This window comes from Notechis scutatus, chromosome Z (assembly GCF_049901735.1).
Source record: "Notechis scutatus isolate UNSWTSFEM ecotype Mainland chromosome Z, rNotScu1.2, whole genome shotgun sequence".
NCBI classification, from domain to species: Eukaryota; Metazoa; Chordata; class Lepidosauria; order Squamata; family Elapidae; genus Notechis; species Notechis scutatus.
Genome location: NC_142025.1, coordinates 84,327,453 through 84,341,933, shown reverse-complemented (window position 1 = coordinate 84,341,933; position 14,481 = coordinate 84,327,453). Strand labels below are relative to the sequence as shown.

General features: G+C 36.5%; 1 protein-coding gene and 1 non-coding gene across 7 annotated transcripts in view; both read left to right on the top strand.

Moving 5' to 3' along the window:
- PTCD3 (pentatricopeptide repeat domain 3) overlaps window positions 1-14,481 on the top strand; it is a 35,828-nt gene that overhangs the window by 7,028 nt on the left and 14,319 nt on the right. For all 6 annotated transcript variants that reach the window (XM_026679853.2, XM_026679854.2, XM_087947480.1 and 3 more), the window contains exons 6-17: window positions 675-779; window positions 2,308-2,431; window positions 3,901-4,004; window positions 4,286-4,350; window positions 5,883-5,970; window positions 6,058-6,118; window positions 8,601-8,683; window positions 9,549-9,693; window positions 10,684-10,734; window positions 11,302-11,391; window positions 13,148-13,176; window positions 13,866-13,972. In XM_026679853.2, the coding sequence (XP_026535638.1) occupies window positions 675-779; window positions 2,308-2,431; window positions 3,901-4,004; window positions 4,286-4,350; window positions 5,883-5,970; window positions 6,058-6,118; window positions 8,601-8,683; window positions 9,549-9,693; window positions 10,684-10,734; window positions 11,302-11,391; window positions 13,148-13,176; window positions 13,866-13,972 (1,052 nt within the window). The remainder of the gene's footprint in view (window positions 1-674; window positions 780-2,307; window positions 2,432-3,900; window positions 4,005-4,285; window positions 4,351-5,882; window positions 5,971-6,057; window positions 6,119-8,600; window positions 8,684-9,548; window positions 9,694-10,683; window positions 10,735-11,301; window positions 11,392-13,147; window positions 13,177-13,865; window positions 13,973-14,481) is intronic.
- Window positions 8,371-8,515, top strand: LOC113420106 (small nucleolar RNA SNORD94). Its single transcript, XR_003372010.1, has one exon. It is a non-coding gene; the product is annotated as a small nucleolar RNA SNORD94 (small nucleolar RNA).

Here is a 14,481-nt window from a genome sequence, read left to right as displayed (position 1 = left end):
CATGCAGTCCTTGACATGGGACTATGATGAAGCCTGGAATTTAGTGGTAAATTGTTGCATTCATAAGTCAAGGTATCATGTGATTGTACTCAATTTTATGACCACTTTTATGACAATTGTAAAGTGAGTCGGCATGGTCATTAAGCAACTCATGTTGAAGCATGTGATTGTTAAGCAAACCAAAGTTATCGAATAGACAATTTTTTTAATTCATTGCAAACTAATCATAAGGCAAGTTCTTATATACTTCCTTAATTGAAAGGACTTCTGCCAATATACAACATTGGAAAAATGGGACTTATAGTTGCACTTAGGACCGTTGTAGCATCCTCATGGCCATGTGATTATAATTTGGTTGCTTGACAACTGGCATATATTTATTGTGATTGCAGCATCCCAGGGTTACATGATCACCGTTTGCTATCTTCCACCAAGCAAAATTGATGTGAGAAACTGGATTCAGTTAATGACTGCATGATTAAACTTTACTGCAGTGATTTTCTTAATTGTGGGCAAAAGAAGATAGCAATATCAGGTGCGTCTCACATAGCAAAATCAGTCAAACAAAAATTCTGGTTCCAATGTGCTTGTAAGCCAAGGACTACTTGTATGATGAATAGGATGCATTATGCATTATTTTTTTCCAGAATAATACAGGTATATTCTTTTCACAGCATTTCTTTTCCACATCAAAAACATCAGGACAAAATGCAGCCAAATTTGTTATTAACACACATCCTGAACTTTTTGAGAAAGACTATGCTGAACCTCACATTCAGGTAACCTTTGCACTCTTTATATAATACATAATTCACATTTATTACATACAATGATAGATTTCATATGAATCAAACAACATTATTTCCTCAATTAATCCATTGCTTGAATACTGTATGTTTAAATAATTTAAATTGAATTTGTTAGATTCATAGTTTCTCTGCTTTGACATAGTCCTTTGTTCGATAAAGATACTTAAGCCCATCCTGGTCTTATACCTGTTCCTTCTTTGCTATATATACATTATTGCTTGACTTAGCATAATTTTATCTTGTGCTGCCTACACACATTTACTTTAAGAATTGATAAGTTGGCATTATTGTGAGAACTTCACTCAGGGTATAGCAATAAGTCTCTCCCTAGAAATTCAGAAAGTACTAAAAATCACTAATGGAGGAATCAATGAAAAGGTTTGAAGAGCAAGATCACTTTTACTATAAACATAAGAAATCTTGATCATGAACAATATCTGCCATAAAAATCTAACAAATCAGCCCATTATATATATAGAAACCACAAGATTTAAATCTGCAGTCTTCTGTGCTTAAATAGTTATGAACTTGCTGCGTCTAGCTGCCACAATTAGCAATTTGCATATTTAACCCTTCAGTGTGGAGGATACCTGCAATGATACTGGTTATGACTAGGGTTAGAGTAAAGCTTGAATACAACAAGATCAGAAGCAAACAGCAAACACAGTTACAATAACTGTCCAGATGAAGTTCTGGAGCTTCTCTTGCCCCAAAGCATGGTATACTCAGTCTGTTGTGCCATGCAAGCAGGAGAAAGAGTGTTAAGATTGAATCAGTGCATCTAATATGCATAAGATAGCAAGAGAGCTAATCCTGCTTCACTGTTCTTATTGTCAGAGTAAAGGTCTAAATGTGGATTTGTATCTGAGTTTGGCTATGCCATTGCCATTCCAGGTATCATTTGAATTACTGGAATTCCTTAGTGGTGGAGCACATTAGGATTCAAGTAACTGAGAGGGGGCCACTCAAGAACAAAGTGGTTTAATATAAAATTTAGTAAATTTGTTTTTCATTGTAAACAAATTCTTATTATATTTGAAATGGCAACTTACAATTTAATTTTCAGCATGACTACATATTCTTTAAGTAGGGCATGATATTCCACTGAGAAGGGTTACGGTAAAATTAAAACCACTATAGTATATAGATAGGTTTTGTGACTAAGATTTTTGGAAAACTGAAACTTCTGTTTATACACTGTACTGTTTTTAATTATCCTGATAGTCTAAGACAGAGAGCTAAATCCCAGGCCTAGTGAGGAAGTTTGTTCCTACAATTGTTGCTATTTTCAAGACATGCTTCCATCAAAATTATGGAAGAAGAAACTTCATGCTGCTGCTCCCAATCTGAATCCTATCCTGCTTTTCAGTGAAAAAAAGTTAATAGATTTTAGAATTATAAAATAATTAGGCATACCGGTCTCCTTGCAGATTGCTAAATTCACAACAATAGCTTTGTAGAACATTTGATCCTAATTGTATTGTGTTGTTCCCTTTAGAGTCTTATGCCAAAAATGTCGGTATTGCAACTTGAAGAAGTGAGTGAGGTTGCATTAAAAAATCTAATTCAGCTAAGAAAAGTAAAAGCATCTGTGAATATGTATGATCAGCTTCTACAAGCAGGTATTAGCCTAAACCAACAGTTAAAATAAACAGATTTGGGTGGGTATAAGCTGTTTTAAATTTGCAAAGATTTAACTTATGAGAATTAACTCATTAGTAAATGCTTATAAAATTAATAAATGCTTATAAAATAATGATAGGTATTATATGGTCAAAGATATTTTGGAATATTTCTTCAATTTTAACAATAGAAACAAATTCTATTAATTTTTTTTTTGAAGATGTACACTAAAGTAGCGGTCGCCAACCGGTGGGCCGTGAGAAAATTTTGGTGGGCCGCAGAGAAATCTCACCCCCAGAACAACCCCCCCAAAGCAATTAATCCAGGCTGCGCAGAAACACAAGTCTGTGCCACCCACATGGCCTGCAGGAACCCTCCCTGCCCACTCACTCCTTACCCAGCAAACTTGCCTGCTAAATTGCTATTTTTCCTTTTTCCGACCATCATCTGTTCTGCTTTGCCGGGAGATTAGCTAGGAAGCAGAAAATGGTTGGATTTCTTGCTTTCTAGCTAGTCTTTAGATCTTCGACTCTGCTTTTAAGCACAGCCGAACCTCCCTTAGGACTGAAGGTTCTATTACTCAGTGCAGACTCACGGCAAGCAAATTTGAGAGACTGAGCTAGCCAATGGCAGATAAATAGATCACTGAAAGATTCTGTGAGCAACTCAATCTGCCTGCCTACTTTGCCTGATTTTGGGTAAAAGTTGCTTTTTTTAATAACAAAATTCAATATTTATATACATATTTATAATATTTACACACAAGCCATACCCAGCCAGTCACATGACCACCGAGCCACACCCACAAATTAGGCCACGCCCACAAAACTAATTAGTGTTCCCTTAGATTTAAAATTATGAGTTTGGTGTTCCCTGAGGTCCAAAAGGTTGGCAACCCCTGCACTAAAGTACTTAAAAGACCAGCAAGGTTATTGCAATATGTGCAATCCGGTCAGCCCTGACCATCCTGGCCATGCACCCCCATCCCAGTCCCCCGAGGACAACCACAGTGCTGATGAGGCCTGCAGTGAAATTGAGTTTCACACCCCTGTTATAAGGCAATTGTGTTATGGTGTTAATAGATGGCTAGCTAGAGTATAAGACATAGGCCTATGCCTGATCCACTGGCTCATTGTGTTGTGATTCAGAAAACCTGTGACAAACGCTTAAGACCTAGTGGTTGAACTTTATTTTATTTTGAAAGTGTTTTAGCTAGCCTTTAAGTTTTTTTCTTCCTTGCACCTTCAGGTAATTTTGCTTATTTTGCTTGTTTGTTCACTGCAGCGGATAGCAAGGCTATCCAAAACAGTAGTAAATGACAGTATTCCAAAGCCATGGTAATTGTGATTGGTCATTCAACAAACTATGTTCTATTTATGACATTTCAACTTTAACAAGTTATTACTATGTTTATACATCAGCAAATTCCATTGCTATGATTTACAGTTCATGTTTTTTGCATTTGCAGGAACAAGTATACCTCTGGAGACCTCGAACAATCTTCTGGATCTTCTGTGTTTTTATGGAGATAGAGAACCAGATCAGGAGAATGATAGCAGTTTAGAAAAACAAGTAAATAAGGATGGATGTTTTTTTTTGAATAAGGCTGTATCTGTTATGTATAAAAAACAACAACAGTGTTTGGATATTTCCAACTGCTGTGAAAGGGAGCTAGGTGCCTGTTCTGTTGTCCTAGTTTTTCATAATAAGTCTAAATAGAGAATTAGAAATAACTAGTTCGCTGGGACCCTGAACTTTGTATAAAGATATTTTAAACAACCTAGTTTAAGAGATAATTATGTTAGACATATATATGCATGTGCCAGAAGGCTAACTCTTGAATTCTTATGCAGGAAGAAACTGCGCCAAGAAGGGAGTTTGCAAGGAATTCTTCTAAATCCCAACAAATTACATGGAGGTATGAAATATATTAGCAACAATGTCTTGGAGTACATTTGCATGCATTTTAATTGGAAAGCCAGGATTTTTCTTATATATTAAGTACCTATTCAAAAATGCATTAAACAAATAAATGCTATCTAAAAAGTAACTTAATATAACCTTAGCATATTGATTTGTATTTTCAGACTTGCAAGATTTGGCTAATGTAGCTTTACAAAAATGTAGAACTAGTTTATCTGATTGTGTTTGCTGTCTGATCTATCTCCCTGACATCAGTCTTGCAAATATGAAAATATAGATTTCATACCATCCCCTTAATAGCCCAAGAAACTAGGGAGAGTCCCTTCTGAGCCACTTGCTCCACTCACTATCCAGTTGCAGGCTATGCTTTCTGTTATCTGTTCCATAGGCAGCATCTTTGTATCCTCTTTCTGAAGGTCTTTCCCTTTCCACCTTAGCAGCCTAGAGTGTGGGTGGCAGGTACATGCACAAGTTCCGTCCACTTATACAGATGGAGCTTCATGTGTGAGTGAAGGGCGTTTGGGCTCCTGTGTGAAGTTCCACTCACTTGGGCAGAGGCCACTTGTGCCCGTGTGTGAGTGGACAGCAGAGTTTCATGCACACTTGCCCATCACTCGCATGGCCCGGTTTCAAACAGGCCACGGCCCGGGGGTAGGAGACTTTTCCCATATACCATTACAGTTTGTGAGCATCTGCAAATTTTTGGACAGGTTGTGTAAAATAGGTCCCCAATCCCCAGGCAGGGAAGCGCTACCAATGGCCACCGCCCATTGGGAACCGGGTTGCTGAAGCAGCAGGCAAGTGAGCAAAGCTTCATGTGTGCATGCATGGGATTTAGGTTGCACGTGCCAAACCACCACCACCCTTGCAGAACCAAAAAAGGTTGGGGACCCCTGATCTAAAAGATTTAATTATGTTTATTTGATTTTTATCCTACCTTTGTTACTTTATAAATAACTCAAGGCAATGAATATCCGCAATATTCCTTATTCTTCCTATTTTCCCCACAATTAACCCTGTGAAGTGGAGTGTGTTATCAGAGATTGACCAGCCTAAAGTCACCCAGCCAGCTTTCATGCCTAAACTGGGATTAGAACTCTCAAGCTCCTAGTTTCTGGACCAGCATCTTAACCACTACACCAAACTGGCTTTATGTTAAACCCTAGAAGAAGACTGAGATAAAATGTAATAACAAAAATAATCTTACATGCTGTTGTGTATGAAAAAATGGAAATGTGTAAATGTTGGAAAATGTGTAATATATGTATAAGATTCAAAAGGAAAAAAAACAGCTACCAAATTAGATATTGTATATATTATCTATGCAGTTTGTCAAAAATGTGATGATGTATAATACAGTGCATGTTCATCCACAAAGATTTTATATCTTGAAAAAAGAAACTATATTGGATGCTTAAATATATAATGTATGTAATAGGCAGACAGGCGTGAACATATCATAGATTTTATAACCACACATTAGAGAACATCTATTATTGTCAGTATGTTATCTTTTTTAAATTCTAGGGAAAACAACAATGCTGAGAGAATATTTCACCTAATGCCTGAAAAAAATGTACATTCCTATTGTACAATGATCAGGGGAATGGTGAAGGTACAATTGTAATCTTTCTAACAAATTTAGTTCTCTTTTTTCCTCCAAATCTATATAATAATATTTTACACATTTTGGTCATTACAGCATGGAGAGTGCCAAAAAGCTTTTAACATGTACGCTGATATGGTGAATAAAAATCTTAAGGGTAAGCTTTGGATACTATTGCATAAAAATGTGCCAATAAGAAAAGCTAGAAATAAGCTGTGCGTACAGAATTGGTCCTTCTACAGTATAACTACTGCAATGTTTGCGAGTAGTTTTGTAAATAATAGATGCTAAATAAAAATGGTAACACAGATTTTGATAGTGCAGATTGTCTTCACTTAATGACAAGTCGGACAATTCTTTGAAGTTACGATAGTGCTGAGCAATGGTACTTAGGCTCAGTCCCCAAAGTTATGGGCTGCAAGGTGCACTTCAACACCACCCATCCTATTTTCCCCTTTCTCTGCCCTTTTAACCCCCAGCACTCCTGGCTCCTACCCTCCTGTGCTCCACCTGTTTTCCTCAAGACTTTGGGAAGAAGGCCTCATGTAGCCAAGAGCCAGGGTAGCCATGTCTTGTTAGTGCTGGTAACAGTGCATTATAATAGTCTATGCAAAGGTAATCAGGGCAAGGTAACTGTGACAAAAGTTTCATTGTTCAGAAATGGGCACAATTTGCTTTGCTGCTCTTTTTGCTACAAGTTAGGCCTAAACAGCAGATTGACCTGTGGTGGTGAAATTCATTCCTTGTGGACCTGGCAACTAATGAACCTGCAAGGATTCCAGAGGGAACCAGGTTTGTTCCTGAGGGTCTACCGCATGATGTGTATCCTATGCAATCTCTCCCTCCTGGGGATCCCATTGCTGTCTGTGATTTACAATAAAGCTGAGTAAAGTGAATGAGAGAAGAAACATCTGGAGGTCCACAAAGAATGAACTTCACCAATACAGGTCAATCTTCTGTTTAGGCCTAACTTGTGACAAAAAGAGCAGCAAAGCAATAGTATTTATCTGCTCTATTGCATCTTCAAATTCAGCAGCCTTGTTTCAGGTGACTCAAATCTTCCAGGCAATTAACCTGAAAATTTTTATCTTCAAGACCAAGCAGAAGTATTTTCAGAGCATCTGTTAAAACAAAATCACTCAAATTCATTCCCTGTTAGATGCCAACCTTGGTGCAGGTCTGGTGGAGATGCCTGTGGCACAAGCTTGCCCTGTTAACTGAAAGTAGTTTGAACCTGTTGGACCTGAGGAAGCATACAGGCTCCTTATGATTATGAATTTGGACACTTTGATATAGGTCCTGAATGAAGCAGATTATCTGGGCCTCTTTGAGTGAAGATTCAGATCTGGAGATGGGGAAGAAATAGCATTGGTTTGGTTGATTTGAATAATCTCTGGGAGAACAAGGTAGAAGTAGTGCATCCATCCTGGCTCTGCTTGACCTCTCAATAGCGTTCACTGACATTAATTACAGTATCTTTCTGAATCAGCTTTGGGGATTCAGAGTGGGCAGCATAGTATTTATTGTGCTAGTTCTCTTCCTTCCTCAGAAGCCAATAGTAGTTGGTGCTGACTGGGAATGAAAGAATGTGCAGCCATTGAGAGAGATCATCTATCACTAAGAGGGAGCCAGGAGGGTTCTTGCACAGCTTTGTATTGTGTGCCGATTGTGCCCATTTCTGAACCATGAGACTTTCGTCACAGTTACCTTGCCCTGATCACCTTTGCATAGACTATTATAATGTAATGGAGCTGCTGTTGAAGGGTATCCAGCAGCGTCAGCCGCTTCAAAATGCAGTTACATGGGCAATTGTATTGGCCTCGTAAGAAAACACATGTTACACTTCTGCTTCGTGGTCTGCTTTGTCTACAGTTTGTTTTTAGGTCCAATATAATATGCTGATTTTGAGCCCTACATGGCATGGGTCAGATTATCTGATAGATTTCCCTTTTCCAATTATATCTACCTGTCCCATCTGGAAAGAGAGGAATGTTGTGGCTCCCATTTGGGAAAGCATTCCATTTGATGGGATTTTAAAAAGTGAGCCTTTTCTACTGAGACCCTCTGGAATAATAAGCCTCCTGAGGTGATTTTAGCCCCAACATTCATGGCCTTTCAGAAAGCCCTTAAAACATGTTTTTTTTCCCAACGAGTTGGGGATACTTGGTAATCTGTTGTCTGTGTTATATGTAATATTCTCCTACTTGTGGTCTTTTCTATCTATGTTCATTGTTTTAATTGGTTTGTTTTAATAGGAGACTTTATTGCCACTGTGTGAGATAGTCGTTTCTATAAATATGACAAATAAGTGGCCATGTTTTATTGAGAAGAGAGATATAATTGATTATATGGCAATGCTGCTTGTGGTCTTAAGACATGTCTTTCCTCTCTAGATATAGTACAGAATTTGCAGCAATGATGAATGGCGCAGGGGTACGGACCTCAGCTGAATCATGGGGGCTGAGTGTGAGTTATCTGTGTTCCACCATTGCTGGCAAGTGGCTGGCTTTCTGGGACCTGGCTCACATGAGAATTCCGCCTTAGTCTGAGCTGCTATAGATATACTGACTGCTTCAGCCATAATACAAATAATACATATGCTATTTCTTACGGTATAACTGGCTTTCTGTTTGTTTCAGCTGATGTGAGCACCTTCAATACACTTATTTTAGCAGCTGTAGATGTTAAGGAAAAATACATTGAGAAATGGGCATGTATTGAAGTAAGAATAAACTTGATTTTAACTTTTCCATAGTAAATATTTAGCTGAAGTTAAATCCTGTTCTTTTATACTACAATTTATTATTAATGTACTTTTATAGTTATGTATCATCCACATTTGCTCATTTTCTAACATTCTATGGTTATATACATAAATTCTCTGTAATTCAAAGGTTTTAATAATATGTCCATCAATGAGATAGAGTAACTTCTTTTATATAATGATCAATAAAAATATAATTACAGAAATTCTAGTACGTGGTATATGCATTCAATGCATGTGAGAAGGAGAGGAGCTTCAGTTGTGCATTCCTGACTTTGTAAACCTCCCCATGATACAGTTATAATTACTTGTATAAACAAAGAGCTACTCAAAACAACTACTTGAAAAAAAAGGCTCCTTTAAAGCACCCATTGGTTTAATGAAATTCGATTTCCAAGTAGCTTCCAAATGACACGAGGGGACTGGTTACAAAAAAAAAGGGCTTTTCCTTCTTCTGGGGAGCAGTTTCCTCGGGTTTACCTGGTGTCTGCATAGTTTTTCCTTCAACAAATATGTGGGCAAACAACTTTCTTGGGGGGGATTAGTGTTTTTAACACTTATTTAACTTAATTTTGTGCTATATTTACTACTGCGGGTGTTTCTGGCTATTTTATCAGTTCTATGCCAGATTTATCTTTAATCTTTATAATAATACATTTTAAATGATCAATGTAATTATAGAAGGATGTCGACGTATTCTAGAATGGCATTAAATAAATGCATGTGCAAATGCTAAGGAATTGGGTAGGGGAAAATATGTAAATACACAATTTGAAGGAATGGGAACATTGTTAAATCAAATTCTTGATATTTTGGTTAATAGGACTTGCTGAGGCAGATGGCTGAACAGGATATACAACCAAATCTGCTAACTTTTAATTCTATCCTGAAAGCATTGAAGCAGTGTGGTAAAGTATCCCGGGCTAAGGCTAGACTGATCTTGAATGAGATGAGAGCACTAAATATAGGTAAGAATTTTCTGTAATCTGTAAGATTAATCCAATACACATTTTCTGTATTAAAGCTTAGTAGTAATATTTCTTTAAAGAGATAATCCCATGACTAAAATTATATTTTGAATTATTCACCCATTTGGACATGCAACATTATTTAATTAATAATAAATTTCAGTAAAATTCCTTAAAAAGGACCTACCAAAAATGTTGAGACACTAGAAGGAGTGCAGAGAAGAGCAACGAAGATGATTAGGGGACTGGAAGCTAAAACATATTAAGAACAGTTGATGGAATTGGGTAGATCTAGTTTAATGGAAAGAAGGACTAGGGTGACTTGATAGTGTTGCGATATCTCGGGGACTGCCACAGAGAAGAGCGAGTCAAGCTATTCTCCAAAGCACTTGAAGGCAGGACAAGACATAATGGAAGGGGGGGGGGGGGAATCAAGTAGAGAAGCAACCTAGAACTAAGAAAAAATTTCCTGACAGAACAATTAATCAGTGGAACAACTTGCCTCCAGAAGTTGTGAATGCTCCAACACTAGAAGTTTTGAAGAAGACATTGAACAACCATTTGTCTGAAATGCTATAGGGTTTCCTGCCTGAGCAGGGGGTTGGACTGGAAGACCTCCAAGGTCCCTTCCAGCTCTGTTATTCTGTTAAAGAAATAGTATCTTAAACGGAGAGTGAGGACAGAAAATAGAACAGGATAAATTTAACCAAATATAAACCATGACCTTATAACATTAGACCACATCCCCCATCTCCCCTCTAGTCTTAAATATAGTTCTTCAGGAGCTCTCAAATGTTGTTTCTGTTATATCTTGAAGGGGAAAAGAGAAAATTACTATGTGGAAAATAATCATTTTACCTTTAAATTATATCAAGTCATTAACTCAAATGTTACCCCTGGTATGAAATAAGTTATATGCATCTAATACAATGTAATACATTTTTGTACGTCAACCATGATCAACCTTGATTTGTTATATCTTTATTTCAGAGCCTAGCTTCGCAACGTATTACCATTTGTTGTGCATGTCACATAACATTGGTATGTAGTGTCTGTTTTTATAGTTTGCGAATTTGTGTAAAATTCTGTTTTAATATCTTTCCTGGCTTTTGCTACATAGAACCTGCTTCAGATTTGCTCTGAATGTGTGGATCTTTTTGTTTCACCTGTTTGGATCTTTTTTTCATACCAAATTCTAAAATAAAATATTGGTAATATTGAGACTCTTTAATTAACATTATATTTAGCAGAAATTTGTTATGCATGGTTCTGAAAGTCCTTGAGAGAGTCAGGGACAATCAGGATAATTAACCTTCCGTTTGCACTTAATTTTAATGTACTAGTTTGTTGTTTTAAAGCTTCCTTACCTTGAGTTATAATGACAGAATTTACCATGATAAGAAGCACAACCAGTCTCTTCAATTATGAGCAGCAATCATAAAAAAATTATTATGAAAACTATAATAATCTGTTTATAACTTGCCAATTTATCTGTTGCACCTGACTTTATAGTCCAATCTCATTTTCATAGAAACATATTTTACCTGCCTTTTAGTTATAACATAGTTCAATGAAACTTAACTCTTAACTCTGCTTTTTGTTGTACAGCTGGATTTTCTGATTCCCAGTCCCATATACTATATGCTATAGTAAATGAAATTGAAAGAAAAACTTTTTCTCCTCAGGATCCAGATGATGGTATGTACTTTTTTAAAAAAAATCATGGCGGTTTTGCATAGGGCATGACTAATGTATAACAAAGGTAGTTTTGAAGCTATATGAGACTTAATAAATAGCAAAGTTCTTTGGTATTTGTTTCTATTCTAAGTAATTTATTAATATATACATCAATTTCTGTGAGTAACCTACCGCAATATTGGTTGTCTATACCTTCTAGAAGATTTTTTTTAAAAGGCTAGGATGTTAAACAATAAACCCTCCATTTGTTAGAAAGAGGTATCAAATAATCATCTAGTTTTTTATATGGACCATATAATCTAGTCATTTTGTCCCTGGTGGTACAACATCACTTTTTTTTATTCTTGCAATTGTGATATAGCCCCATGATCCAACTCTTTTCTTTAAATTTCAATCTAAAATGCCTTTTTAAAAAAAATAATAATCTTCCTTTGTTTTTAAGCTTGAAAGGAAAAATGAATTATTTCCACAGTTTGAAGATAAAATTTCAGACCTCTCTTTTGAATAAAAAGGCCAATTCAAGTTGTACTTATGGTTCAGTATACATACTGGACTTATTAATATGGTCAAGCTATACTGAAGTATCTCCAAAACCCACATGCATGAGTTTCAGAAAATTCTAGCACACCTTCACCTGTAAAAACACACCTTCACCTGAAAGCACACCTTCACCTGTAAAAACCAATGGAAAAATTGAATACTTCAGCTAAAGTATATTTTCTTCCTTATATTTGTATTTTTAATCATTACCATTTTCCCCAGACATTAGATTTGGTTCTGCACATGATTGTCTGTTCCTATAGATGAAATAGTAAATTTAAGAAAGCAGAATTAACTAATTGTTTAAGGCCCTAATGTAGTTCCAATTCTTTTAAAAGCTTTTGTGGCTCTCTTTTTTTAAAACAGTAAAATAAACTACAAGTTATTGTTTTTTAAATCTCAGCATAGCAAAACAAATCACAAAAATGCCCCAAAACAGACATTCTTTCAAAAATCCCAGGCTTCATTTCCTCAATGTCATCACAGCAACATTCAACTATTCAGATTCAGCTCCCAGATGGAAAATGACTCATCCTTTCTCTAATTAGACTGTGTAGATAGTTCTTTTCAGAACTATAAATGTGCTGACATTTTCTTCTCTGTTCCAACTTGTGCTAGCTCTCTTTTGTTCTTTCTTATGGGCTTCATGGTTAACCCTAGATTACAATTTGTGCGGGGTCTAGCAGGACATCATTCCTGGCTTTCTGGGCAATAGGAGAATAACTCCTGTTGCTGGGTGCCTCAGCATAACTCAAGTACCTTCAGAGTAAGGCTCCATTTATGTGCTTAACCATTCTGTACTTGTTTGATTTAAGGTTAGTCTGTTTGGGGCATTTGGATGTAATGTTTTATTATTATAGTTTGCCTTAATCAGACTTAACATACCCAAAACAATCAGCTGTAGTTAATACAGAAAAATACAGTTAAGCATGAGGTAATGTAATATGTTAGCTTAGTTTTAGTATTCTCTTCACAATAGTTGATCAGGGTATAGTTACTTGTGCTCAAAGCTTTAAATACAATATTTAAATGCTATGTCACTATGGCTTTAGGTGGTATCTTGGTTTGAGAAGCAATGTGCTAGAGTTCTTTGACTGGATGCTTATGTTGTATTGTTACTGAGCCTTTAGAATTTGTTTCAATAATTCTAAGAAACCCTCTGTTGGATTGCTAGAGAATGTCCAAAATTAACATTCCCCCACTACTTCTTTTCCAGTCTACTTCTTTCCAAATGCAATGAAAACAGTAAGTAGACTTGATTTCTATATATTGAGGTAGATACACATTCACACTTGTTTAAATGTAAATATATATTTCAGTGGCTTTCAGGCTATTTCTGTATTAGCTAGATTTAAAAACAATTTTTAAATGGTATATTCTCTCTGTAGTAAAATCTTAGCGAAAATATGTGGAATAATGTTGCAATCCAATGTGAGACTGTTTGCTGTTCTGCTGATCCAGAAAATAAGATGTCAAAAAAGATCAGCCCTGCTTTGCACTTCATCTAATTCTTCTAACCTTACCTGTCCTCTATCCATCCTCTTGAGCTTGGTGGCACAGTGGTTAGTGTGCAGTACTGCAGGCTAATTCTGCTGGCTGCTTGCAATTTGGCAGTTCGAATGTCACCAGGTTCAAGACTGACTCAGCCTCCACCCTTCTGAGGTGGGTAAAACAAGGGCCCAGATTGTTGGGAGCAATATACTGATTCTGTAAACCACTTAGAGAGGGTTGTAAAGCACTGTAAAGCGGTATATAAGTCGTAAGTGCTATTGCTATCTTAAAAGATATTTTATGAACTTGTGACCTTTTATAAAATATGAATTAGGATTTTATGATTCTTGCTAAAATTGAAAAAAAAATGTATGATGTTCTGTGTAGCAGAGCATTGCTATTTCTTGGATTCAAGGATTCAATATATTGTGCCTTTATTACAGTGTCTGGAACTGAAGGACGTCCAACTTGCTTATCGACTACATAGAGTGCTGCAGAAAGCAGAGAACAGGATAACGTTGCGAAATATGACACAGAAGAACTTTTATTAGTAATTGTTATTTAGCATTCATAATTATAGAATTGAATTATCAACAGCTTCAACTGCGCTGGAAGATTAAATAGAACAATAGAATAATAGCAGTGAAATAACAATGAATTACATCAATCCCCAACGGCTCTATGAAAGAGCACTGTTTGCCAAAGACAGTTAGGAAACATATTGAATTACAATCAGGTACATTCCCAAAGGCCAGTATGGCCACCAAGAAGTAGCATCTCTGGCTTTGTGCCCCTCCCCTTTTCACTCCCCCCAAAGGGAGGAACCATAGGAAACTTTTCTTGGAACGATTATGTAGGGCAGACAGATTCTAGGTGGCAAATATGATTCTGAAAGTAACCTGGTATCAAACCATAGAGAGCCTTGTAGGTTAAAACGAACCCTTAAATTACAGCCAAAGTTGATTAGTAACTAGTGCAGGGCCATAGGAAAGTATAATGTGCTCCCAATATTAATAAGCACAAAAGCCGCTGCATTTTGGACATCTGCTGATTTTAAGC